Source organism: Oncorhynchus kisutch, unplaced genomic scaffold (assembly GCF_002021735.2).
Source record: "Oncorhynchus kisutch isolate 150728-3 unplaced genomic scaffold, Okis_V2 scaffold3992, whole genome shotgun sequence".
Lineage (NCBI taxonomy): Eukaryota > Metazoa > Chordata > Actinopteri > Salmoniformes > Salmonidae > Oncorhynchus > Oncorhynchus kisutch.
In genome coordinates, this window is record NW_022265937.1 from 63,210 (window position 1) to 89,644 (window position 26,435).

A 26,435-nucleotide genomic window follows, 5' to 3' on the forward strand; every position below is an offset into this window, starting at 1 on the left:
CAAACTGGCCTTAAATGTTGTCAGCAACGTAGCGCTGGTTAAAGGAGCAGTCTGCAGTTCAAACTGGCCTTAAATGTTGTCAGCAACGTAGTGCTGGTTAAAGGAGCAGTCTGCAGTTCAAACTAGAGGTCGGCCGGTTAATTAGGGCCAATTTCAAGTTTTCATAACAAATCGATAATCAGCATTTTTGGAGGCCGATTATGGCCATGATTACATTCAATTCCATGAGGAGACTGAGTGGCAGGCTGACCACCTGTTACGCGAGTGCAGTAGGAGCCAAGGTAAGTTGCTAGCTAGCATTAAACTTATCTTATAAAAAACAATCAATCTTAACATAATCACTAATTAACTACACATGGTTGATGATATTACTAGGTTAACTAGCTTGTCCTGCGTTGCATATAATCAATGCCGTGCCTGTTAATTTATCATCGAATCACAGCCTACTTCGCCAAACATGGGATGATTTAACAAAAGCACAATCGTTGCACGAATGTACCCAACCATAAACATCAATGCCTTTAATAAAATCAATACACAGAAGTATATATTTTTAAACCTTCATATTTAGTTAAAATAAATTAATGTCAGCAGGCAATATTAACTAGGGATATGGTGTCACTTCTCTTGCGTTCATTGCACGCAGAGTCAGGGTATATGCAACCGAGTGGGCCGCCTGGCTCGTTGCCAACTAATTTGTCAGAATTTTACATAATTATGACAGAACATTGAAGGTTGTGTAATGTAACAGCAATATTTAGACTTAGGGTTGCCACCCGTTTGATAAAATACGAAACGGTTTCATATTTCACTGAAAGAATAAACATTTTGTTTTCTACCTGATAGTTTCTGGATTTGTTAATGACCTAAGGCTCATATTTCTGTGTTTATTATATTATAATTAAGTCTATGATTTGATATTTGATAGAGCAGTCTGACTGAGGTGGTAGGAGGCAGAAGGCTCGTAGGCATTCATTCAAACTTTACTGCATTTGCCAGCAGCTCTTAGCAATGCTTGTTGCACAGCGCTGTTTATGACTTCAAGCCAATCAACTCCTGAGATTAGGCTGGCAATACTAAAGTACCCATTAGAACATCCAATAGTCAAAGGTATATGACATACAAATGGTGTAGAGAGAAATAGTCAACATGTCATAATTCCTAGAATAACTACAACCTAAAACTTCTTAACTGGGAATATTGAAGAACTGGGAATGTTGAAACTTAAACGTTAGCTTTCTTACATGGCACATATTGCACTTTTACTTTCTTCTCCAACACTGTGTTTTTGCGTTATTTAAACCAAATTGAACATGTTTCACTATTTATTTGAGACTAAATAGATTTTATTGATGTATTATATTAAGTTAAAATAAGTGTTCATTCAGCATCGTTGTAATTGTCATTATTACAAATATTACCACACTCATATATATATATATAAAAATCGTCAGATTAATCGGTATCGGCTTGTTTTGGTCCTCCAATAATTGTATCGCCGTTGAAAATGGAAGATTTCCCATTTAAAGGTGCCAGTACTGCCAGTGAGGTCTCTCCAGATCACTCTCAACTCTAGGTAGGCCTAGAGGTATGGGTCTCTCCAGATCACTCTCAACTCTAGGTAGGCCTAGAGGTATGGGTCTCTCCAGATCACTCTCAACTCTAGGTAGGCCTAGAGGCATGGGTCTCTCCAGATCACTCTCAACTCTAGGTAGGACTAGAGGCATGGGTCTCTCCACTCTGGGTAGAGGCATGGGTCTCTCTACTCTAGGAGCTGGCCTGGGCCTTCCCGTCCTGGGTGATTGGTTCGGTATGTCCGCGCTGGACGACTGCTTAGGCCTGCCTAGCTGGCGGGTCGGTCCGATGGGCTTGGGAGCGTGGGTCCTCTGGTGCTGCCGGAGCCCCTGTAGATAGTAGAAACTCTTCCCGCACTCCTCACACTGATGGGGCTTCTCTCCCGTGTGGACTCTGAGGTGAACCTTGAGGTCAAATTCTCTGAAGTAACTCTTCCCACAGACAGAGCAGAGGTGGCTCTTCTGTCCGGTGTGCATACGGAAGTGACATGTAAGTTGGGACTGTTGCTTGAATCTCTTTCCGCACTCGGGGCAAAGGTGAGGTCTCTCTCCCCGGTGAGCGCTCTCGTGCTTCTTCAGCCCTTCTTCTGTGATGAAGCCCTTCCCACACTCAGTGCATTGGTAAGGCCTCTCCCCAGTGTGCATTCGCATGTGGATCTTAACGTAGTAATTACTGCGGAACCTCTTGCCACAGTCAGGGCAGGGGAAAGGCTTCTTGTTGTTGTGAGCCAACCGGTGTTCTTCCAACTGTGCCTTCTCAGAGAACTGCTCCCCACACAGCGAGCAGAAGAAAGAGGCCTTCTCTCCGCTGTCCTGAGACGTCATGTGTTTCTGCGCTGGCAGTAGATCTGGACAGTTGAAGTTCTCCTGAGCTGCTGATGCGGCGACGGTGTGATTCCCCTGGTGGTGTTCAGGACCTCTTGATGTAGAGGGACCTAACCCACCAGCGGACAACAAACTGGGGTTCCCGTCTGCAGGGACGATAAAAGGTTGACATTTAGGTTGTGGCACCAAACCGGACCCCTATTCCCTATATCAGGGCTCTCCAACCCTGTTCCCAGAGAGATACCCTCCTGTAGGTTTTAACTCCAACCCTGTTCCCGGAGAGATACCCTCCTGTAGGTTTTAAATCCAACCCTGTTCCTGGGTAAAAGCTGCAGGAGGGTAGCTCTCCAGGAACAGGGTTGGAGTGAAAACCTACAGGAAGGTAGCTCTCCAAGAACATGGTTGGAGTTAAAACCTACAGGAGGGTGTCTCTCCAGGAACAGAGTTGGAGTTGTACCTTCAGTACAGTGCCTTCAGTACAGTGTCTTCAGTACAGTGCCTTCAGGAAGTATTCACACCACCCCAACATCAACATACAGTACAGTGCCTTCAGTACAGTGCCTTCAGTACAGTGCCTTCAGTACAGTGCCTTCTGGAAGTATTCACACCCCCTTCGACTTTTCCCACATGTTGTTGTGTTACTGCCTGAATTTAAAATGGAGACACGTGAGATGTTGTGTGACTGGCCTACACACAACACCCCATGATGTCAGAGTAATGACGTCATGTTTTTAGAAGTTCTTATAAATTCATTAAAAATGAAAAGCTGAAATGTCTTGAGTCAGTGAAGTGTTCAGTCCCTTTGTTATGCAAGACTAAATCAGTTCAGGAGTAAAAATGTGCTTTAACAAGTCCCATAATACGTTGCATGGACTCCCTCTGTTTGCAATAATAGTGTTTAACATGATTTTTGAAGGACTACCTCATCTCTGTACCTCACACATACAATTATCTGTAAGGTCCCTCAGTCGAGCAGTGAATTTCAACCACAGATTCAACCACAAAGACCAGGGAGGTTTTCCAATGCCTCGCAAAGAAGGGCCCCTATTGGTTGATGGGTAAACATCAAAAAGCAGACACTGAATATCCCTTTGAGCAGGGTGAAGTTATGAATTACACTTTGAATTTTTTGTGTGTTTTTTTTTAGTATTTTGTGTTTTTAATTAACCATAAAAAGAAAAGAAAAATTAAACCCATTTCAATCCCACCTTGTAACACAATGTTGGAAAAAGGTCAAGGGGTGTGAATCCTTTCTGAAGACACTGAACGTGGACCACAACATCAGCATCCGCTCTCACCTCTGTGTGTTTTCATGTGTGTTTTCAGGTTTCCTGGCTGAGTGAAACCCTTTCCGCACAGGGAGCAACAGTACGGTTTCTCCCCGGTGTGGATTCTCACGTGCAACTTCAGCTTGGACGCGTCGGATAGTTCTTTGCCACAGGTCGGACATCGGTGAGTCCTCTTCCCTCTCCCTCGCCTCTGTCCTGTAGTTGGACCTGCTGTCTCACCAGAGAACACACCCAGACTCTCCTCTGGAACAAACACACAGTCTATCTCAAACGGGACCCTATTTTTTTAACCTTTATTTAACTAGGCAAGTCAGTTAAGAACAAATTCTTATTTTCAATGACGGCCTAGGAACAGTGGGTTAACTGGTCTAGGAACAGTGGGTTAACTGGCCTAGGTACAGTGGGTTAACTGGCCTAGGAACAGTGGGTTAACTGCCTGTTCAGGGGCAGAACGACAGATTTGTACCTTGTCAGCTCGGGGATTTGAACTTGCAACCTTTCGGTTACTAGTCCAACTCTCTAACCACTAGGCTACCCTGCCGCCCCAGGGTGCACTACCTTTGACAAGAGCCTATGGGCCCCTAGTGTGCACTACGTAGGGAATAGGGTGCCATAGGGCCCTGGTCTAAAGTAGTGCACTACAGAGGGAATAGGGTGCCATAGGGCCCTGGTCTAAAGTAGTGCACTACGTAGGGAATAGGGTGCCATTTGAGGCACAACCTACTCACAGTGAATTCACTAGTAGCCCGTCAGAAAGGCTATATAATAGTGCTACAGTCATGACGTAAGACGTTGTGCGTCTCCATCACAGGCTCTCTTACCGGCGTGCTCCTCCTGATGTCTCCGCAGCAGCTCTCTTACCATCTACTGTATCTTGCCTATGCCGCTCTGTACCATCACTCACTCATATATCTTTATGTACATATTCTTTATCCCCTTACACTTGTGTGTATAAGGTGGTAGTTTTGGAATTGTTAGCTAGATTACTTGTTGGTTATTACTGTCATTGTCGGAACTAGAAGCACAAGCATTTCGCTACACTCGCATTAACATCTGCTAACCATGTGTATGTGACCAATAAAATTTGATTTGATTTGATTTGTTACCCGCGTGCTCCTCCTGATGTCTCTGCAGCAGCTCCTGGTTGTCGAACGGCGTTCCACACACGTAGCAGTTGTAATCTAGATGTGTCTGCAGGTGTAGCAACAGCTCATATTCCCGGGGGAATCCCTCTCCACATTTAAAGCAGCGACGGTTGTTAAACCTCTTGGCTTTCGGTCGCTTCTGTTTGCCTTCTTTGATGCTGGTCTTCCGTTTGACCGGTTGTTTCTTCTGGTGTTTTCTCTGTGGTCCTGATGCAGAGGGACCACCGCCACTGGTCTTGGCTGTGTGACCAAAGAGAATGGGTTTAAAGGTCAAATACATTGTCCGTCGCCCCAAATGGCACGCTATATTCCCTATTTAGGGCACTACCTTTTGAACAGAGCCCTATATAGGGGACAGGATGCAATTTATAACGCAGCCAAAGTAACAGGCTATAGTTGAATGATGTTCTGTTGACAGGGTGCCATTTTAAAACCTATCCAAATTACCAGGCTATATAGTTGAATGATGTTCTGTTGACAGGGTGCCATTTTAAAACACATCCAAATTACCAGGCTATATTGTTGAATGATGTTCTGTTGACATTCTACCTCCACTTACCAAGACGAAGAGCAGGTTTCCAACTGGCGTCGTCTTCTTCAGAATTACCCGAACCATCAACGTTCACCTCTTCTTCTTCCTCCTCCTCCTCTTCCTCCTCTTCTTCTTCAGCTCTGGCCTTCAACCGAGGTGTTTGACTGAACGCCTTGCTGCCATGGCTTGGATCAGGACCCTGGGCCTCTATAGCTTTGGGTCTGGATTGGTCACCAGGATCCTACAATGAAAACACAAGTCATTCTTGGTTAACAGTCAGTAGTAACATAATGTTTGTTGTGGGGTTTCCCAGGGCAACGTTCAACCTCGGCTGCCTTTCTGTTCCTTGTCAAACAGGAAGTGGAGATTTTGAGTGGCGGTTGGCTAAATCAAATCAAAGGTATTTATATAGCCCTTCGTACATCAGCTGATGTCTCAAAGTGCTGGACAGAAACCCAGCCTAAAACCCCAAACAGCAAACAATGCAGGTGTAGAAGCACGGTGGCTAGGAAAAACTCCCTAGAAAGGACTCCCTAAAACTCCCTATAAATCTATGCCTAACTTTAACCTAACCCCTATCCATTCTAACCATAAACCCAAACCAATTCCATAAACGTCTAGATTTTAAAGTGACCCCCCCCCCCCCCAAGACAAAACCTGAAAGCGACAGCATCAGCTCACAGCAAACCAAAGCACATACCTTTCTGATGAGGGATGTAGGAAGACCACTTCCTCCACTGCCGTAGCGAGGACCTGTGGGGATGGGTGGGGTTGGTTCCACTATAGGCTTCCCAGGGTGCAACTGCTGCATGTGTGACCGGATGCCTGCTCTGTACCTGTAGCTCTTGCCACACTCGTGGCACTGGTAGGGCTTCTCTCCAGAGTGGACTCTGAGATGCACCCGGAGGTCGAACTCTCTGGCAAAACTCTTCCCACACAGGAAGCAGAGATGGCTCCTCTCTCCGGTGTGGATCTTGAAGTGACAGGTCAACTGGGATTGTTGTTTGAAACACTTGCCACACGCAGGGCATCGGTACGGTCTCTCTCCTCGGTGAGCGCTCTCGTGCTTCTTGAGCCCCTCCGCTGACAGGAAGGTCTTATCACACTGGGCGCAGTGGTAAGAGATCTTCCCACTGTGGATCTTCCGGTGGATCTTGATGTAACTCTTGCTGGAGAATCTCTTCCCACAGTCTGGACAGGGGTAAGGTTTCTCTGGTTTCTCATGGGAGTGGGCGATCATCAGGTGATCATCCAGAAGGCCTTTCTGAGAGAACTCTGCCCCGCAGAGAGGGCACTGCGGATTAGACTGGTTCTCTACAGTGTGAGTTCTCATGTGTATCTGTAGAGTTGATGGAGTTTGGCATTCCTCTCCTATTGGCTTAGCTGTGTGGTTGTCATGGTATTGGTCAGGGACTCCTATTGGTTTAGCTTTGCGGTTGTCATGGTATTGGTCCAGGACTCCTATTGGCTTAGCTGTGTGGTTGTCATGGTATTGGTCAGGGACTCCTATTGGTTTAGCTGTGCGGTTGTCATGGTATTGGTCCAGAACTCCTATTGGCTTAGCTGTGTGGTTGTGATGGTATTGGTCCGGGACACCTATTGGCTTAGCTGTGTGGTTGTCATGGTATTGGTCCAGAACGCCTATTGGCTTAGCTGTGTGGTTGTCATGGTATTGGTCTGGGACACCTATTGTAGGAAGCCTCTCCACGATGTCAGGCCAGAAACTGGGATTCCTGACTTCTCCTGCATGGGAGAAGATAGTGTTAGTTCATGTTAAGTCTAAACAGACAATGACTGGGGTCAGGACAATACCAGTATCACCCTACTCAGATAATGACTGGGGTCAGGGCAATACCAGTATCACCCTACTCAGATAATGACTGGGGTCAGGACAATACCAGTATCACCCTACTCAGATAATGACTGGGGTCAGGACGATATTTATTAATTATTCACACTTCTTTAGTCACACCTTCTGTCTAACACCTCTTCTCTTTAGTCACACCTTCTGCCCACACTGACACCTCTTTAGTCACACCTTCTGCCTGACACCTCTTTAGTCACACCTTCTGTCTGACACCTCTTCTCTTTAGCCACACCTTCTGCCTGACACCTCTTTAGTCACACCTTCTGCCTGACACCTCTTTAGTCACACCTTCTGCCTGACACCTCTTTAGTCACACCTTCTGCCTGACACCTCTTTAGTCACACCTTCTGTCTGACACCTCTTCTCTTTAGTCACACCTTCTGCCTGACACCTCTTTAGTCACACCTTCTGCCTGACACCTCTTTAGTCACACCTTATGCCTGACACCTCTTTAGTCACACCTTCTGCCTGACACCTCTTTAGTCACACCTTCTGCCTGACACCTCTTTAGTCACACCTTCTGCCTGACACCTCTTTAGTCACACCTTCTGCCTGACACCTCTTTAGTCACACCTTCTGTCTGACACCTCTTCTCTTTAGTCACACCTTCTGCCTGACACCTCTTTAGCCACACCTTCTGTCTGACACCTCTTTAGTCACACCTTCTGCCTGACACCTCTTTAGTCACACCTTCTGCCTGACACCTTTTTAGCCACACCTTCTGTCTGACACCTCTTTAGCCACACCTTCTGTCTGACACCTCTTTAGCCACACCTTCTGCCTGACACCTCTTTAGTCACACCTTCTGCCTGACACCTCTTTAGTCACACCTTCTGCCTGACACCTCTTTAGTCACACCTTCTGCCTGACACCTCTTTAGTCACACCTTCTGCCTGACACCTCTTTAGTCACACCTTCTGCCTGACACCTCTTTAGTCACACCTTCTGCCTGACACCTCTTTAGTCACACCTTCTGCCTGACACCTCTTTAGTCACACCTTCTGCCTGACACCTCTTTAGTCACACCTTCAGTCTGACACCTCTTCTCTTTAGTCACACCTTCTGCCTGACACCTCTTTAGCCACACCTTCTGTCTGACACCTCTTTAGTCACACCTTCTGCCTGACACCTCTTTAGCCACACCTTCTTTCTGACACCTCTTTAGCCACACATTCTGTCTGACACCTCTTTAGCCACACCTTCTGCCTGACACCTCTTTAGCCACACCTTCTGTCTGACACCTCTTTAGTCACACCTTCTGCCTGACACCTCTTTAGTCACACCTTCTGCCTGACACCTCTTTAGTCACACCTTCTGCCTGACACCTCTTCTCTTTAGTCACACCTTCTGCCCACACTGACACCTCTTTAGTCACACCTTCTGCCTGACACCTCTTTAGTCACACCTTCTGCCTGACACCTCTTTAGTCACACCTTGTGCCTGACACCTCTTTAGTCACACCTTCTGCCTGACACCTCTTTAGTCACACCTTCTGTCTGACACCTCTTCTCTTTAGTCACACCTTCTGCCTGACACCTCTTTAGCCACACCTTCTGTCTGACACCTCTTTAGTCACACCTTCTGCCTGACACCTCTTTAGTCACACCTTCTGCCTGACACCTTTTTAGCCACACCTTCTGCCTGACACCTTTTTAGCCACACCTTCTGTCTGACACCTCTTTAGCCACACCTTCTGTCTGACACCTCTTTAGCCACACCTTCTGCCTGACACCTCTTTAGTCACACCTTCTGCCTGACACCTCTTTAGTCACACCTTCTGCCTGACACCTCTTTAGCCACACCTTCTGTCTGACACCTCTTTAGTCACACCTTCTGCCTGACACCTCTTTAGTCACACCTTCTGCCTGACACCTCTTTAGCCACACCTTCTGTCTGACACCTCTTTAGCCACACCTTCTGTCTGACACCTCTTTAGCCACACCTTCTGTCTGACACCTCTTTAGCCACACCTTCTGCCTGACACCTCTTTAGCCACACCTTCTGTCTGACACCTCTTTAGTCAAACCTTCTGTCTGACACCTCTTCTCTTTAGTCACATCTTCTGTCTGACACCTTTATTCCACTAGGCAAATCAATTTCCAGAGTTGGGTCAACTGGGCAGATGTACGACTTCCCACCTTTTAAAGAGGACAAAGATATTTCCAGAGTTGGGTCAACTGGTCAGATGTACGACTTCTCACCTTTTAAAGAGGACAAAGATATTTCCAAAGTTCGGTCAACTGGGCAGATGTACGACTTCTCACCTTTGTGCACACTCTGGTGTATTTTCAGGTTTCCTTTCTGAGCGAATCTCTTCCCGCACACAGAGCACTGGAAAGGCTTCTCTCCCGTGTGTATCCGCTCGTGCATCATCAGTTTATGTGCATCGGATGCTTCGTATCCACACGTTGAGCAGCGGTGAACCTTCTTGGTTTTGAACATGGTCGTTCCATCTATATGAATGGTCTGGTGTAAGAGCATGTCGTAGACGCGGGAGAATCCCTCTCCACATTTAAAGCAGCGGTGGGTCATCTTGGCTTTCTTCTGCTTCGGATTCTTTTCCTTCTTCGGTTTCTCTTTTTTCTTCGGTTGCTTTTGTTCTGGACTCTTCTTCCGTTTGGTCGCCCGTGTCTTCTCTTTCTCCTGGTGTTGTCGTTCCACCGCTCCTGGTGTTGAGGTAGTTCCCTCACTACCGTGGCAGGAATTAGGACTCATTCCTGTGGAGAGAAGAGAGTTCAGTGGGTCAGTATGGGTAGAGTTCCCTCACTACCGTGGCAGGAACTAGGACTCATTCCTGTGGAGAGAAGAGTTCAGTGGGTCAGTATGGGTAGAGTTCCCTCACTACCGTGGCAGGAATTAGGACTCATTCCTGTGTAGAGAAGAGAGTTCAGTGGGTCAGTATGGGTAGAGTTCCCTCACTACCGTGGCAGGAGGTAGGACTCATCAGTATGGGTAGAGTTCCCTCACTACCGTGGCATGAGGTAGGACTAATCAGTACGGGTAGAGTTCCCTCACTACCGTGGCAGGAGGTAGGACTCATCGGTATGAGTAGAGTTCCCTCACTACCGTGGCAGGAGGTAGGACTCATCAGTATGGGTAGAGTTCCCTCCCTACCGTGGCAGGAGGTAGGACTCATCAGTATGGGTAGAGTTCCCTCCCTACCGTGGCAGGAGGTAGGACTCATCAGTATGGGTAGAGTTCCCCTCTACCGTGGCAGGAGGTAGGACTCATCAGTATGAGTAGAGTTCCCTAACTACCGTGGCAGGAGGTAGGACTCATCAGTATGAGTAGAGTTCCCTAACTACCGTGGCAGGAGGTAGGACTCATCAGTATGAGTAGAGTTCCCTAACTACTGTGGCAGGAGGTAGGACTCATCAGTATGAGTAGAGTTCCCTCCCTACCGTGGCAGGAGGTAGGACTCATCAGTATGGGTAGAGTTCCCTCCCTACCGTGGCAGGAGGTAGGACTCATCAGTATGGGTAGAGTTCCCTCACTACCGTGGCAGGAGGTAGGACTCATCAGTATGGGTAGAGTTCCCTCCCTACCGTGGCAGGAGGTAGGACTCATCAGTATGGGTAGAGTTCCCTCCCTACTGTGGCAGGAGGTAGGACTCATCAGTATGAGTAGAGTTCCCTAACTACCGTGGCAGGAGGTAGGACTCATTACACTACCGTGGCAGGAAGTAGGACTCATCAGTATGGGTAGAGTTCCCTCACTACCGTGGCAGGAGGCAGGACTCATCAGTCTGGGTAGAGTTCCCTCACTACCGTGGCAGGAGGTAGGACTCATCAGTATGGGTAGAGTTCCCTCACTACCGTGGCAGGAGGCAGGACTCATCAGTACGAGTAGAGTTCCCTCCCTACCGTGGCAGGAGGCAGGACTCATCAGTCTGGGTAGAGTTCCCTCACTACCGTGGCAGGAGGTAGGACTCATCAGTATGGGTAGAGTTCCCTAACTACCGTGGCATGTAGCGTACATGCTAATGTGTGAAAACAGTGACCACGCATTCCCTATAAAGGGGATAGGGTGCCATTTGGGATGAACATGTTCTTTAACTCACCTTTCTGTCATCACTTGTAAACAGGATATGTTTACATATCTTACATTACTCATCTAATATGTATCTACTGTATTCTATTCTACTGTACTCTATCCTACTGTATCCTATTCTACTGTATCCTATTCTACTGTATTCTATTCTACTGTATTCTATTCTACTGTATCCTATCCTACTGTATCTTAGTCTATGTATTACTCATCTCATATGTATCTACTGTATTCTATCCTATCCTACTGTATCTTAGTCTATGTATTACTCATCTAATATGTATCTACTGTATTCTATCCTACTGTATCCTATTCTACTGTATCCTATTCTACTGTATTCTATTCTATGTATTACTCATCTCATATGTATCTACTGTATTCTATTCTACTGTATCCTATTCTACTGTATCTTAGTCTATGTATTACTCATCTCATATGTATCTACTGTATTCTATTCTACTGTATTCTATTCTACTGTATTCTATTCTACTGTATCTTAGTCTATGTATTACTCATCTCATATGTATATACTGTATTCTATCCTACTGTATTCTATCCTATTCTACTGTATCTTAGTCTATGTATTACTCATATCATATGTATCTACTGTATTCTATCCTACTGTATCCTATTCTACTGTATCTTAGTCTATGTATTACTCATCTCATATGTATCTACTGTATTATATCCTACTGTATTCTATTCTACTGTATTCTATTCTACTGTATTCTATTCTACTGTATCTTAGTCTATGCATTACTCATCTCATATGTATCTACTGTATCCTATTCTACTGTATCTTAGTCTATGTATTACTCATCTCATATGTATCTACTGTATTCTATCCTATCCTACTGTATCTTAGTCTATGTATTACTCATCTCATATGTATCTACTGTATTCTATCCTATCCTACTGTATCTTAGTCTATGTATTACTCATCTCATATGTATCTACTGTATTCTATCCTATCCTACTGTATCTTAGTCTATGTATTTCTCATCTCATATGTATCTACTGTATTCTATCCTATCCTACTGTATCTTAGTCTATGTATTACTCATCTCATATGTATCTACTGTATTCTATCCTATCCTACTGTATCTTAGTCTATGTATTACTCATCTCATATGTATCTACTGTATTCTATCCTATCCTACTGTATCTTAGTCTATACATTACTCATCTAATATGTATATACTGTATTCTATACTATTCTACTTTATTCTATACTATTCTACTGTATTCTATTCTACTGTCTTAGTCTATGCATTACTCATCTCATATGTATATACTGTATCCTATTCTACTGTATCTTAGTCTATGCATTACTCATCTCATATGTATATACTGTATTCTATTCTACTGTATATTAGTCTATGCCGCTCTGACATTGCTCGTCCATATATATATATATTCTTAATTCCATTCCTTTAGATTGTGTTAGATATGACTTGTTATATACTACTGCACTGTTGGGAGCTAGAAACACAAGCATTTCACTACACCTGCAGTAACATCTGCTAACCGTGTGTATGTGACCAATAACATCTGATAACCCTGTGTATGTGACCAATAACATCTGCTAACCCTGTGTATGTGACCAATAACATATTCTAACCATGTGTATGTGACCAATAACATCTGCTAACTGTGTGTATGTGACCAATAACATCTGCTAACTGTGTGTATGTGACCAATAACATCTGCTAACCGTGTGTATGTGACCAATAACATCTGCTAACCTTGTGTATGTGACCAATAACATCTGCTAACCATGTGTATGTGACCAATAACATCTGCTAACCATGTGTATGTGACCAATAACATCTGCTAACTGTGTGTATGTGACCAATAACATCTGATAACCGTGTGTATGTGACCAATAACATCTGATAACCCTGTGTATGTGACCAATAACATCTGCTAACCCTGTGTATGTGACCAATAACATCTGATAACCCTGTGTATGTGACCAATAACATCTGCTAACCCTGTGTATGTGACCAATAACATCTGCTAACCCTGTGTATGTGACCAATAACATATTCTAACCATGTGTATGTGACCAATAACATCTGCTAACCGTGTGTATGTGACCAATAACATCTGCTAACCTTGTGTATGTGACCAATAACATCTGCTAACTGTGTGTATGTGACCAATAACATCTGATAACCATGTGTATGTGACCAATAACATCTGCTAACCGTGTGTATGTGACCAATAACATCTGCTAACCATGTGTATGTGACCAATAACATCTGCTAACTGTGTGTATGTGACCAATAACATCTGATAACCATGTGTATGTGACCAATAACATCTGCTAACCGTGTGTATGTGACCAATAACATCTGCTAACCACGTGTATGTGACCAATAACATGTGATTTGACTTTGACTTTACCAAGATGAGGAGTATCCCAGGAAGCTTGTTCTACTACAGAATTCAACAGATCACCAACTTCCTCTTCCTCCCCTTCCTCCTCCTCTTCTTCATCTTCACCCTCTTCTTCCTCTTCCACCTCCCACTCTTCTTCTTCTTCCTCCTCTTCTTCTTCATCCTCTTCCTCCTCTTCTTCTTCCTCCTCCTCTTCAATATGAATGTTCATCCCAGGTGTTTGAGTGATGTCCTCCTCATGTCTTTGGTCAGGGCCCAGAGACTCGGTCGACCTCGATTGACCCCCAGGATCCTAGAAGAAAGACGGGACTGTTTCTAGTAAAGTTACCATGGAAACCATGTTGGAACAAAAACTGGTTCAATAGAACAGTGAAATCTATAATAATAATGTTTATAATGGTAACAATATCTCCTATTACAATGTTTGTTATTATTGTCTCCCACCTTGTTGATGTTTGATGTAGGGGGACTTCCTCCTTCACTACCAGAGTCACGGACAGGACTCTCACCTGTAGAGAGAGGTTGGTATTATGGGTTATAATGAGACTACCAGGACTCCTGTAGAGAGAGGTTGGTATTATGGGTTATAATGAGACTACCAGAGTCATGGACAGGACTCTCACCTGTAGAGAGAGGTTGGTATTATGGGTTATAATGAGACTACCAGGACTCTCTCCTGTAGAGAGAGGTTGGTATTATGGGTTATAATGAGACTACCAGGACTCCTGTAGAGATAGGTTGGTATTATGGGTTATAATGAGACTACCAGGACTCCTGTAGAGAGAGGTTGGTATTATGGGTTATAATGAGACTACCAGGACTCCTGTAGAGAGAGGTTGGTATTATGGGTTATAATGAGACTACCATGACTCCTGTAGAGAGAGGTTGGTATTATGGGTTATAATGAGACTACCATGACTCCTGTAGAGAGAGGTTGGTATTATGGGTTATAATGAGACTACCATGACTCCTGTAGAGAGAGGTTGGTATTATGGGTTATAATGAGACTACCAGAGTCATGGACAGGACTCTCTCCTGTAGGGAGAGGTTGGTATTATGGGTTATAATGAGACTACCAGGACTCCTGTAGAGATAGGTTGGTATTATGGGTTATAATGAGACTACCAGAGTCATGGACAGGACTCTCACCTGTAGAGAGAGATTGGTATTATGGGTTATAATGAGACTACCAGGACTCTCTCCTGTAGAGAGAGGTTGGTATTATGGGTTATAATGAGACTACCAGGACTCCTGTAGAGATAGGTTGGTATTATGGGTTATAATGAGACTACCAGGACTCCTGTAGAGAGAGGTTGGTATTATGGGTTATAATGAGACTACCAGGACTCCTGTAGAGAGAGGTTGGTATTATGGGTTATAATGAGACTACCATGACTCCTGTAGAGAGAGGTTGGTATTATGGGTTATAATGAGACTACCAGAGTCATGGACAGGACTCTCTCCTGTAGGGAGAGGTTGGTATTATGGGTTATAATGAGACTACCAGGACTCCTGTAGAGATAGGTTGGTATTATGGGTTATAATGAGACTACCAGGACTCCTGTAGAGAGAGGTTGGTATTATGGGTTATAATGAGACTAACAGGACTCTTGTAGAGAGAGGTTGGTATTATGGGTTAGACCAGGGGTCTGTGTTAGACTCAGGCCCCCTGGGAGGGGGGGGGCATTTCCAGCATTGGGGGGGACCCCTCCCCCGGACACGCCATGTCTATTTCTATGGGCACCAGCACTGTTCATGACACACACCGTTCACACACCTCTTGGTGGTGGAGAGGATTTTGCAGGTTTAAAGTGTATTTCCTGCAGTTCTACACATTTTGTCATCGGGGAGCAGGGAACATTTTGCAGTATTGAAGTCATGTCTAATGTGTATTCATGTGATTTCTGAGTGACTCAAACATGGCATCAAAATCTATGAGCTAAAAAATCGTTAGCTGACATGGGCTAGTTGACCAGGACATTTCAGACCAGTTATAAATATCTCTCTAAGGTCTATAATGACTAACATGACAAGAGGAACTGAACGATGAACTGCCCAGTTTCTACATTGCACCCTGTGCATTCTACTATTACAACTTTCAAGAGTACGTTTAAAGCCGGACTGAGTTCCTTAAAACCACCGGGTTAGATAATGAGTCAGACTATTACTGTGTAACTGGAGAACAGTCAGCGTTCTACCTCCACTTACTATGTTGAACAGAACCCCAGTCAACTAAAGAACAGAGATCTACATCCACTTACTATGTTGAACAGAACCCCAGTCAACTAAAGAACAGAGTTCTGCCTCCACTTACTATGTTGAACAGAACCCCAGTCAACTAAAGAACAGAGTTCTGCCTCCACTTACTATGTTGAACAGAACCCCAGTCAACTAAAGAACAGAGTTCTGCCTCCACTTACTATGTTGAACAGAACCCCAGTCAACTAAAGAACAGAGTTCTACCTCTACTTACTATGTTGAACAGAACCCCAGTCAACTAAAGAACAGAGTTCTGCCTTCACTTACTATGTTGAACAGAACCCCAGTCAACTAAAGAACAGAGTTCTGCCTCCACTTACTATGTTGAACAGAACCCCAGTCAACTAAAGAACAGAGTTCTACCTCTACTTACTATGTTGAACAGAACCCAGTCAACTAAAGAACAGAGTTCTACCTCTACTTACTATGTTGAACAGAACCCCAGTCAACTAAAGAACAGAGTTCTACCTCCACTCACTATGTTGATCAGAACCCCAGTCAACTAAAGAACACTACCTCTACTTACTATGTTGAACAGAACCCCAGTCAACTAAAGAACAGAGTTCTACCTCCACTTACTATGTTGAACAGAATCCCAGTCAACTAAAGAACAGAGTTCTACCTCTACTTACTATGTTGAACAGAATCCCAGTCAACTTCTTCTCCATCAGAATTAATCAGCCCTCCAACTTCCTCTGCATTATCCGTCGCCCCTTCTCCATCCTCCTCTTCCTTCTCCTCTTCCTCCTCCTCTTCCTTCTCCTCTTCGACTTTAGCCTTCAGCCCCAGTGTTTGACAGAGGTCCTGTAGGTTATCAGATACCATCTGCTGCCCCTGTGATGTGTTCTCCTCCTCAAAGTGGATGGGTTTCTCTGCTTCTGTTGTGTGTGACCTCTGGTGCAATTTCAAACTTATTTTTGTCGCAAAATTCTTCCCACAGTCGGGGCAGGGGTATGGCTTCTTTCCCGTGTGGATTCTCACGTGGATCTGTAGAGACGATGAATTTTTAAAATGTTTCCCACATTCTGAGCAGCAGTGAGACGACGTCTTAGTTTTGTGATTCTCCTGGTGTTGTTCAGGTTCTGCTGCTGATGCAGAGAGACTCTCCTCTACTTTTTTGCTGTGCGATTGCTGGTGTATTTCTTTACAACTTAGCGAGTCCGGTTTCTCTCCTGTGTGTTGCAGCTGGTGTCTTTTCAAGGATGTACAGAAGGTGAACCTTTTGTCACACTCGGAGCAGGCGTACGGCTTCTCTCCAGTGTGCAGTTTCTGGTGTTGTTTAAGATATGCTTTCTGAGTGAAGCCCTTCCTACAGACGGAACAGGAGAAAGGCTTCTCTCCTGTGTGGGAGAGCTGGTGGGCAGTCAGGTTGGCTTTCTGGGTGAAGCACTTGCCACAAACAGAGCAGGAGAAAGGTTTCTCACCAGTGTGCACTAGCATGTGTTGGTTCAAATTTCCCTTTTGGTTGAAGCTCTTCTCACACACGGAACATTTGTAAGACTTCTCCCCGGTGTGTTTCAGCTCATGTGATTTCAAGGTGTGTAGATAAGTATAACTCTTCCCACACACGGAGCAAGAGTGAGGTTTTTCTCCCGTGTGTGTCAGCAGGTGTCTGCGTAGTTTGTAAGCGCTAGAGAACTCTCTTCCACACTCCAGGCAGCAGTTCTTTGCCTGTTCAGGATCTCCCGATATAGAGGGACTGCCCTCCCCATTAGAACAGTGGAACCGCTGGTGTGTCTTCAGATGTTCCTCCCGAGTGAAACTCTTCCCACAGTCAGAACAGAAGCAGGGCCTCTCTCCTGTGTGAGTCAGAAGGTGTCGTTGTAGTTTAGATGGACATGGGAACTCCTTCCCACAGTCCAGGCAGCTGTAGCTCTTCCTGGGTTTGGGACTGGTCTTCTTCTCTCCTGTGTGTGTTGTGTTACGATGTTTTCTTAGATAATGCTGGGTAGGGAACTCCTCTCCACACTCTCTGCAGCTGTGTGTGTTCTTGGCTGTGTGATTGTCCTCCTGTTGTTCAGGTTCTCCTGAGGTAGAACTTGTCCCCTCACTGTCAGAGTGACGGCTGGAACTCTCTCCTGTCTCTCCTGTGGGGATATAGGAAGAGTCTGATCAGGTTTGCTCGAGTGGAAACCAAAGGGGTGTATTCATTAGTGTACACTGAAGCAAACAAAAACAAGTGTTTCTTATAGTCTCTTTCCCTGTTTCGGCCATTAGGCTCCTGGTGAGTACATCCCAGCTTGTAAGTGTTGCACTGTTTTGTTAAAACTGTACATAAACAACACAGTCAGATCATTTAAACATTCAGTCTGCCTCATCCTCCACCTACTAAAGTTAACGAAAATCTCTCAACCCGACTTACCTCTCAATCTTAGAAAGTCACTGAAGTAGTCAAGGCTCCTAGGTACCATCTCTGGGCCGCTGGTTCTCTGGTCACCATGGACACAGTCAGGAACCAGTAGGTTTGGCTGGGGTTCATCAAAATCCTGATTTTAAAATGTACAGTCAGAGATAGGCCTAGAAGATAATGTGATGTCATTGGTTTTGGTTTTGGTCTTAATAACGAACTGACTTGATAAAATAGTCCTTACTACTTGACAAATGTATATCAACTTCTACAAATGACAAGCTAACCTTGAACAAGACATTGACAATGGAGTTTACTAAAGCAGAGCTATGTATTTACATAACTAGCTAACCAGCTATATCTATACCTGCTGTATATATGGCTTTGGGCTCAAGCAAAACATGCTTTAGTTTCAGGGCAACTAGCTAGCTTAAGCTCACTTCTCACCTCATACATTGTGTGAGCCGAAGCGACAACAAAAAAATAGCCGAGAAAACGTGGTTCTCTGGCTGTAACAAGCAATCAGTTCAAATGTTGCTTTGCTAAGAGAAATCACAGCTGTTTTGCAAAAATAGATAGCAGGCTAAGTTAGCATAGCATACTGAGCTAGCTAACGGTCCTTAGCTAGCTAATAATGTTAGCTTAACTTGTCGTTTGTAACTTCACGTCTGTCTGGTTTAATAGTTCCATATCTACGTCACAGGATGGAAATAATCTACGCCAATTATAGGGAAGATATATTTGTAAATAACTACAGCTACAATGCTTTTGAGTAAGGTTTATCTATGCAGGCTAGCTAATGTTGACAGAACCGCCTAGAACTACTGCCGGGGCAGCAGCTAACCCGGAAGTTGATGCCGTCACTGGACGCCATTCCACATAGTTTGGATATGGCCATTCTTTGATTGCGTTAACGGTGAGGGGAGAATGGGGAAATGTTTCAATAAATCAGGTCATTAAAACATTAGGTATTGGCTTTGTCCAAACGGTGTAGTTAGCTAGTTGTTACGGTTGCATAACTGTTAGCTAGGTAACGTTTCATCATCAGACAGCTTCATTTTTAGCTTGGTACTGTTGGCTAGCTAATAGCTCCTGCGAACTAATTTGAAGCTCTGCTCAAACAGAGTCGATGTAGGAGTAAAACGACGATAGTTTTCTATTTGGTAAATAAAGGCAGAGTGACTGTACATATAATCAATGAGTTACTGTTGTACCTAATGTTCGTGTTACACTAGTCAACGTTAGTTCGCTTCAATACAAGCCCTCGTTGTGGGAACCTTGACATTTCATGTATATCTTACAAAAATATTTTATTGTCATTAATATTTGTTTTATTATATTGTTCTATTAAGTAAAAATGAAATAGTGACAGTTAAAAGTCAACGTTTCACGGACTTGACAAATATAGAATGTCACTATACATAATGCACGCCTGTATAAAATGTTTTTGTTTTACACCATATGTCCTATTTACACAGGTGACCTCACAAGGGATTCCACAGATGACCTCACAAGGGATTCCACAGGTGACCTCACAAGGGATTCCACAGGTGACCTCACAAGGGATTCCACAGATGACCTCACAAGGGATTCCACAGGTGACCTCACAAGAGATTCCACAGGTGAACTCACAAGGGATTCCACAGATGACCTCACAAGGGATTCCACAGGTGACCTCACAAGGGATTCCACAGATAACCTCACAAGGGATTCCACTGTTCTGGTGACAGGACCCTGAAATTGTCTTTGACAGAGACTCATAATGCAGCACTTCCCGAGGCTCCCAGTGTGGAAGGAGATATAGGAGACCTGTGAATACACAGGAGAGAGACACACCTCACACTAGTGACAGCTCCATTCAATAGCAAGTTGTCATTTTTATTTTTACAACAAAAACAAAAAAACATTCTAACTCTGCTGAGACAAAATGAGTTCAGAGAAGGAAGCGTTGATGGATGAAATCGAAAAGAGTTTATGGAATTTAACTGAGGACAATTTACGTTACCTGTGTGAACGTCATGGCAAAGATGGATCTGAAATTAAAGGGATGAATCATCGCTTATTAAGGCGTAAGGTCATGGAGGAAATGTGGGACAATACGGATTCAATGAAATCAGAGGAGCAGGGAATGTCTTGGTTAGTCCAACTGAAAGAGGACATCAGGAGGACACAGGAGGAGGGTAGCAGTGCACTCATGAGTCCCAGCCAATCGGAGGATGTAGACCGCAATGAAGAACACAACAAGGGGGGCAGGGATTGGTTGCCGAGCAATGGACTGACAGCGGAACCCTTGCATCCCAGCCAATGTGATGATGATGCTGTAGACTGCGATGAAGAATGGAATGAAGAGGGAGGAGCTGGGTTGCTTAGCAACACACCAGACCAGAGTAAATTAAAGAGGCACATCAGATCGCACACTGTTGAACAACACACAGTGAATCCCTCAGTGAAACCTCACCACTGCTCAGATTGTGGGAAACAGTTCATTGTCAAATCAAGCCTTAAACATCACCGGCTAGTTTTTCACACAGATCACCCTCACCGCTGTGGTCAATGTAAGAAGAGCTTCATAACTGCAGGAAGGCTAGAATCGCACACAAAAACACGACACCCACCAAGTGATCCTCTGAAGAACCCACACGTGTGCTCTAAATGCGGTAGGGCATTCCCTGTGGCTGCCAGTCTTAAGAGACACCTGAGAACTCATACTGGGGAGAAACCGTACGTCTGCCCCCAGTGTGGAAAGGACTACAGTGACTGTGGAAACTTGAGGAAACACATGAGAAGAACTCACCCAGTAGAGGAGATGGTTGTGGAGAGTTTCGCCACTCAGAGGAGCATCCCTACAGGGAATGTGGAGGAAATGCAGGACAATACGGATTCAATTAAATCGGAGGAGCAGGGAACATCTTGGTCACTCCAACTGAAAGAGGACCTCAAAGGGATACAGGAGAATGGTAGCGTTGTACCCATCAGTCCCAGCCAATCCGATGACGATGGTGCTGATGACGACGATGATGATGACGATGATGCTGTAGACTGCAACGTTAAGGACAGGGATTGGTTGCCTAGCAACGGACTGAAGGCGGAGCCCATGAGTCCCAGCCAATCCGATGACGCTGTAGACTGGGACGAGGAGGACAGGGATTGGATGGCTAGCGATGGGCTGGAGGTGGAGTTGTCTCCAGAGAGACACACACCAGAGCAGAGAGTGAGAGAGGTGAGTACTTAAATTCCTGTTAAACATTATCTTTTAGAAATCAGCATTCTTTTAAAACACAGACCATAAAGTGTTTTAAACCATTTCCCCATTTGTGTTTTTATATTGAAAGTCAACCGTTTTTTAAAACATTTCCCCTGCTTTTTATATTGAAAGTCAACCGTTTTTTAAACCATTTCCCCTGCTTTTTATATTGAAAGTCAACCGTTTTTTAAAACAATTCCCCTGCTTTTATATTGAAAGTCAACCATTTTTTAAAACAATTCCCCTGCTTTTTATATTGAAAGTCAAGTGTTTTTTCTTCAACATAGTGATCAATAGACATGCAACTACAGTTTTAATTCACATGCATTTCATCAGATGCCAACTGAAGCTATTTGGCTTCAGCAGCCACACAAGTAAATGAGCTTACACTAAAAAAACAAGGTATATTTTACCAAAACGATGCACGGCCAACATATTTATAATGTTTATCATAGAAAGAATGGAGCCAGATACATTTCCTGATGTTTTGCTTTGAAGTTCATCTTTAAGCATTGTAACTGAACTGAAGCACACAGCAGTCAGAGTGGTGGAATGTAATTGGTCAAGACGAGAGAACGAAGAAATTTCATCCGATTGCAGAAGTGCAACTTTAAGCACAAAAAAATGTGTCCGTTTTTTTAAATTCATGATTTGGAGTGAAAGTTTTACAAAAAAAAACGCAAAACGAGATATTTTTTTCTGCGTTTTTATCTTTCCTTTTATGCGTGAAGAACGGCGTTAATGCGACCTCTGCTTGAAGTGTGTTTCAGTTTTCCTTGAATCCTCGTTGATTCCTGGACCTCCTCCTGTAAATGCATTGGAGAAGGTTCTAGGTTATTTCTCTTTATCCTCCAATGTATTTTAAGAAGGATGCCGAGTCGACAGATGAGAGGACTCAAGGAAAGACGGTTGATTTTCTCTGAAAAAATGACTTGACTGGCTGGAGAGTGTTTCCCGCCTTGATTCATTCCATCTCTATTTTTTATGATTTTCTAGGACAAACCTCCCCCGCCCCCCTTTGCCCTCCCAGAGTCCCCGGTAGCGGTCCCCGGTGCCTCTCCCGGTAGCGCCTTATTGTGCGGTCTGAAGAGGGTGTCCGTGCGGCTGGTCGACTGCAGGAAGACACCGGGGCAGAGTAGTCATATAATACACAAGACAACACAGACGGGAGAGAAACCCCACAGCTGGTCTAATGCTGAACAACACAAAACCCTCTCAGGAGACAGGCCTGGCTCCCATATCTGTGATCACTGTGGGAAGAATTTTGTCACAGCTACAAATCTGAAAACACATTTACCGTGTCTGTCTGGAGAGAAACCTTACATGTGCTCTGAATGCGGAAAGAGATTCACGCAGGCCGGCTGTCTTAAGAGACACCTGAGAACTCATACTGGGGAGAAACCGTACGTCTGTCCTATGTGTGGGAAGGCTTGTACTGATTCTGGAAACTTAAAGAGACACATCAGAAAAACTCACCCAGGAGAGGAGGTCATTGTGAAGAGACTTGCCTATCAGAAGAGCGTTCGTAATGCTAAAGAATACAAACAAGCCCACTCCGGAGATGGCTCTCATATCTGTGATCACTGTGGTAAGAATTTTACCACAGCAAGAAGTCTAAAACTACACATACAGTCCCTGCAGAGAAGGAGAGAGAACTTGACTGCAGAGAAAGCTCATGTGTGCTCTGAATGTGGAAAGGGCTTCCATCAGGCTGGAAGTCTTAAGAGACACCTGAGAACTCATACTGGGGAGAAACCGTACGTCTGCCATCATTGTGGGAAGGCTTGCAGTGATTCTGGAAACTTACAGAAACACATCAAAAGTCACATGGGTAAACAACACACAGTGAAACCTTACCTCTGCTCTGAATGTGGGAAACAGTTCATTGGAAAACAAAGCCTTGAACATCACCGGGAGGTTTTTCACACAGATCACCCTCACCGCTGTGGTCAATGTAAGAAGAGCTTCATAACTGCAGCAAGATTGGAATCGCACATAAAAACACGACACCCGCCAAGTGATCCTCTGAAGAATCCACACGTGTGCTTGGAATGCGGAAGGGGATTCCCTGTGGCCGCCAGTCTTAAAAGACACCTGAGAATCCATACTGGGGAGAAACCGTACTCCTGCCCTCAGTGTGGAAACAGTTACAATGATCGTGGAAATTTAAAGAAACACATCAGAACTCACACAGAAGAGAAACCCTACCACTGCTCGGTGTGTGGGATGAAGTTTCGTCATACAAAAACGTTACAACGGCATCACCAGGAGAACCACAAGGGGGAGACACTGGGTCCCATCCACAGACACCAAGACCCTCTTCCATGCCCCCACTGCGGGGAGGAGTTCTCATCCAAGGCTCTTCTGAAGGATCATCTACGGACCCACTCTAGCCGGGTTCACTGCTCCCGATGCGACAAGACCTTCTCCACTAAAAGTAACTTACTGGTTCATCAGCGGATACACACTGGAGAGAGGCCTTACCTTTGCCCTCAGTGTGGGAAGAGTTTTTCTCTGGCAGGGAGTTTAAAACTTCATCTCCGGATTCATGCAGGTGAGAAACCTTACTGCTGTACTTACTGTGACAAGAGATTCACAAGTAAGAGTCACTGCAATCTTCATCTGCGAATCCACACTGGAGAGAAGCCGTACCAATGCCCTGACTGCGGGAGGTGTTTCGCTGACGGGAATGTCCTGAAAAACCACAGGCGGACCCACACAGGAGAGAAACCGTTCCAGTGCCGCTTGTGTGATAAAGCCTTCGCCCAGTTGAGCAGTCTGAAGAAACATCAGGAGACACACAGGCAAACTCAGCCTGTCTCTGTCCCAAGACTCCCTAATCCCTACCCACCACCCAATCAGCATGTCCCTTATCCCTACCCATCACAGATTCAATGGTAACCTGGTTTACACCTTACCAAGTTGTCCGGTGTCCTGTTACCTAGTGACCTATCTGTTACCTGGTGACCTATCTGTTACCTGGTGACCTATCTGTTACCTGGTGACCTATCTGTTACCTGGTGACCTATCTGTTACCTGGTGACCTATCTGTTACCTGGTGACCTATCTGTTACCTGGTGACCTATCTGTTACCTGGTGACCTATCTGTTACCTGGTAACCTATCTGTTACCTGGTAACCTATCTGTTACCAGGTCCCAGATAGGAAGGATGCATTTCTAACGTATTGGGACAGGATCCTAGACTCAGTCTGTCCCAAAACCCAACCTACTCATGCACTCAGTGAATGGTAAGCTTGCTTAAACCTGTCCAATCCCTTGTAGATAACTAGATGGAAATGAATTGAAGGATCCATTTTCTTTTCTTTTGTTATGATTTTATTGAGGCAGGTTTGCAGTCAGGCCAACTAACCTAAGGCCAGTCTCCTGGGTTGGAGACGGTGAGTAGAGAGATGTGTGGCACATGCAGTCATTGAGGATTGCTATGCTGTATATAGAGCTTGGAATAGAATGGTATTTTGTCCATCTGTCTCAAAATAATGATTTTGATCAAAGTTCATATTTTATCTCCAGAGTTTTTTGTATTCACAGTTGATATTTGGATATGTTGTTCATTTTTAAAAAGTGTTTAAAAATCATGGCCGAACCTCAACTGGTGGAAATAAAATGGTGACAAGGATATGTTGTTGGGGTAATTATTTTTCTAATTCTTTGAGTAGTTAGTTTTATGCATAAATAAGGGTCCTAGGCAGGGGTCAAAGTTAGCCGGTGTGCTCTGGTACCGCGACCCGGAAAATAAATAGTGGGGGTACACCGTACCGGTAAAATGTGAACCAATCACAATCATTTCTAAGAAATGCCAAGAAAATTACACCATTATTTAACAATACCGCATGTCAGCTGCATGAAAATGAGTGATTTGACTTGAAAACTGGCAGTAAAACCCTCAAAATTGCATTGTAATTCCGCGAGAACACTAAAATGTTGCCGAGGCGGCACGTACAACAGTGGATGCATCAATTCAGGCGACAGGTGTCCTGGGCCTAATGACCACAACTGAGTACCTCTTTATATTCTTCAAATTGTGGCTGTTTGGATGCTGGAATTCTTTTGTGAAAATCAAATTTTATTTATCACTTGTGCCGAATACAACTTGACAGTGAAATGCTTTAATTACAAACCTTTCCCAACGATGCAGAGTTTAAAAAATAAATAACATAGTAACAAGGAATAATAGATAAGCTACAGTTTATACAGGCAGTACTAGATCAATGTGGAGCTATATACAGGCAGTACTAGATCAATGTGGAGCTATATACAGGCAGTACCAGATCAATATACAGGCAGTACCAGATCAATGTGGAGCTATATACAGGCAGTACCAGATCAATGTGGAGCTATATACAGGCAGTACCAGATCAATGTGGAACTATATACAGGCAGTACCAGATCAATGTGGAGCTATATACAGGCAGTACCAGATCAATGTGGAACTATATACAGGCAGTACCAGATCAATGTGGAGCTATATACAGGCAGTACTAGATCAATGTGGAACTATATACAGGCAGTACCAGATCAATGTGGAGCTATATACAGGCAGTACCAGATCAATGTGGAGCTATATACAGGCAGTACTAGATCAATGTGGAGCTATATACAGGCAGTACTAGATCAATGTGAAGCTATATACAGGCAGTACTAGATCAATGTGGAGCTATATACAGGGAGTACCCGATCAATATACAGGGAGTACCAGATCAATATACAGGGAGTACTAGATCAATGTGGAGCTATATACAGGGAGTACCAGATCAATATACAGGGAGTACTAGATCAATGTGGAGTTATATACAGGGAGTACCCGATCAATATACAGGGAGTACCAGATCAATATACAGGGAGTACTAGATCAATGTGGAGTTATATACAGGGAGTACCCGAT

At 44.4% G+C, this 26,435-nt stretch overlaps 2 protein-coding genes across 5 annotated transcripts; one reads left to right on the forward strand and one right to left on the reverse strand.

The window, feature by feature from the left end:
* Positions 1–506: 506 nt before the first annotated feature.
* Positions 507–19,123, reverse strand: LOC109880417 (zinc finger protein 850). The gene is made up of 11 exons (XM_031821547.1): positions 18,736–19,123; positions 18,304–18,427; positions 16,574–18,028; positions 14,127–14,191; positions 13,689–13,974; positions 9,497–9,949; positions 6,066–7,108; positions 5,393–5,606; positions 4,795–5,073; positions 3,698–3,931; positions 507–2,545 (listed from the first exon to the last, which is right to left on the reverse strand). Exons 1-11 carry the CDS (start codon positions 18,742–18,744, stop codon positions 1,524–1,526), a joined length of 5,184 nt encoding a protein of 1,727 aa, XP_031677407.1. The 5' UTR covers positions 18,745–19,123; the 3' UTR covers positions 507–1,523.
* Positions 19,095–25,169, forward strand: LOC116372987 (zinc finger protein 420-like). Of its 4 annotated transcripts, XM_031821550.1 has the most exons (4): positions 19,139–19,240; positions 19,767–19,838; positions 19,983–21,508; positions 22,529–25,169. In XM_031821550.1, the coding sequence occupies exons 3-4, from the start codon at positions 20,216–20,218 to the stop codon at positions 24,431–24,433; spliced, it is 3,198 nt and encodes a 1,065-aa protein (XP_031677410.1). In that variant the 5' UTR covers positions 19,139–19,240; positions 19,767–19,838; positions 19,983–20,215; the 3' UTR covers positions 24,434–25,169. The 4 variants fall into 4 exon arrangements, with proteins under 4 accessions (XP_031677411.1, XP_031677409.1, XP_031677410.1 ...); XM_031821551.1 differs by having other exon boundaries at positions 19,095–19,204; positions 19,767–21,508; XM_031821549.1 differs by lacking the exon at positions 19,767–19,838 and having other exon boundaries at positions 19,104–19,204; positions 19,839–21,508.
* Positions 25,170–26,435: the final 1,266 nt, after the last annotated feature.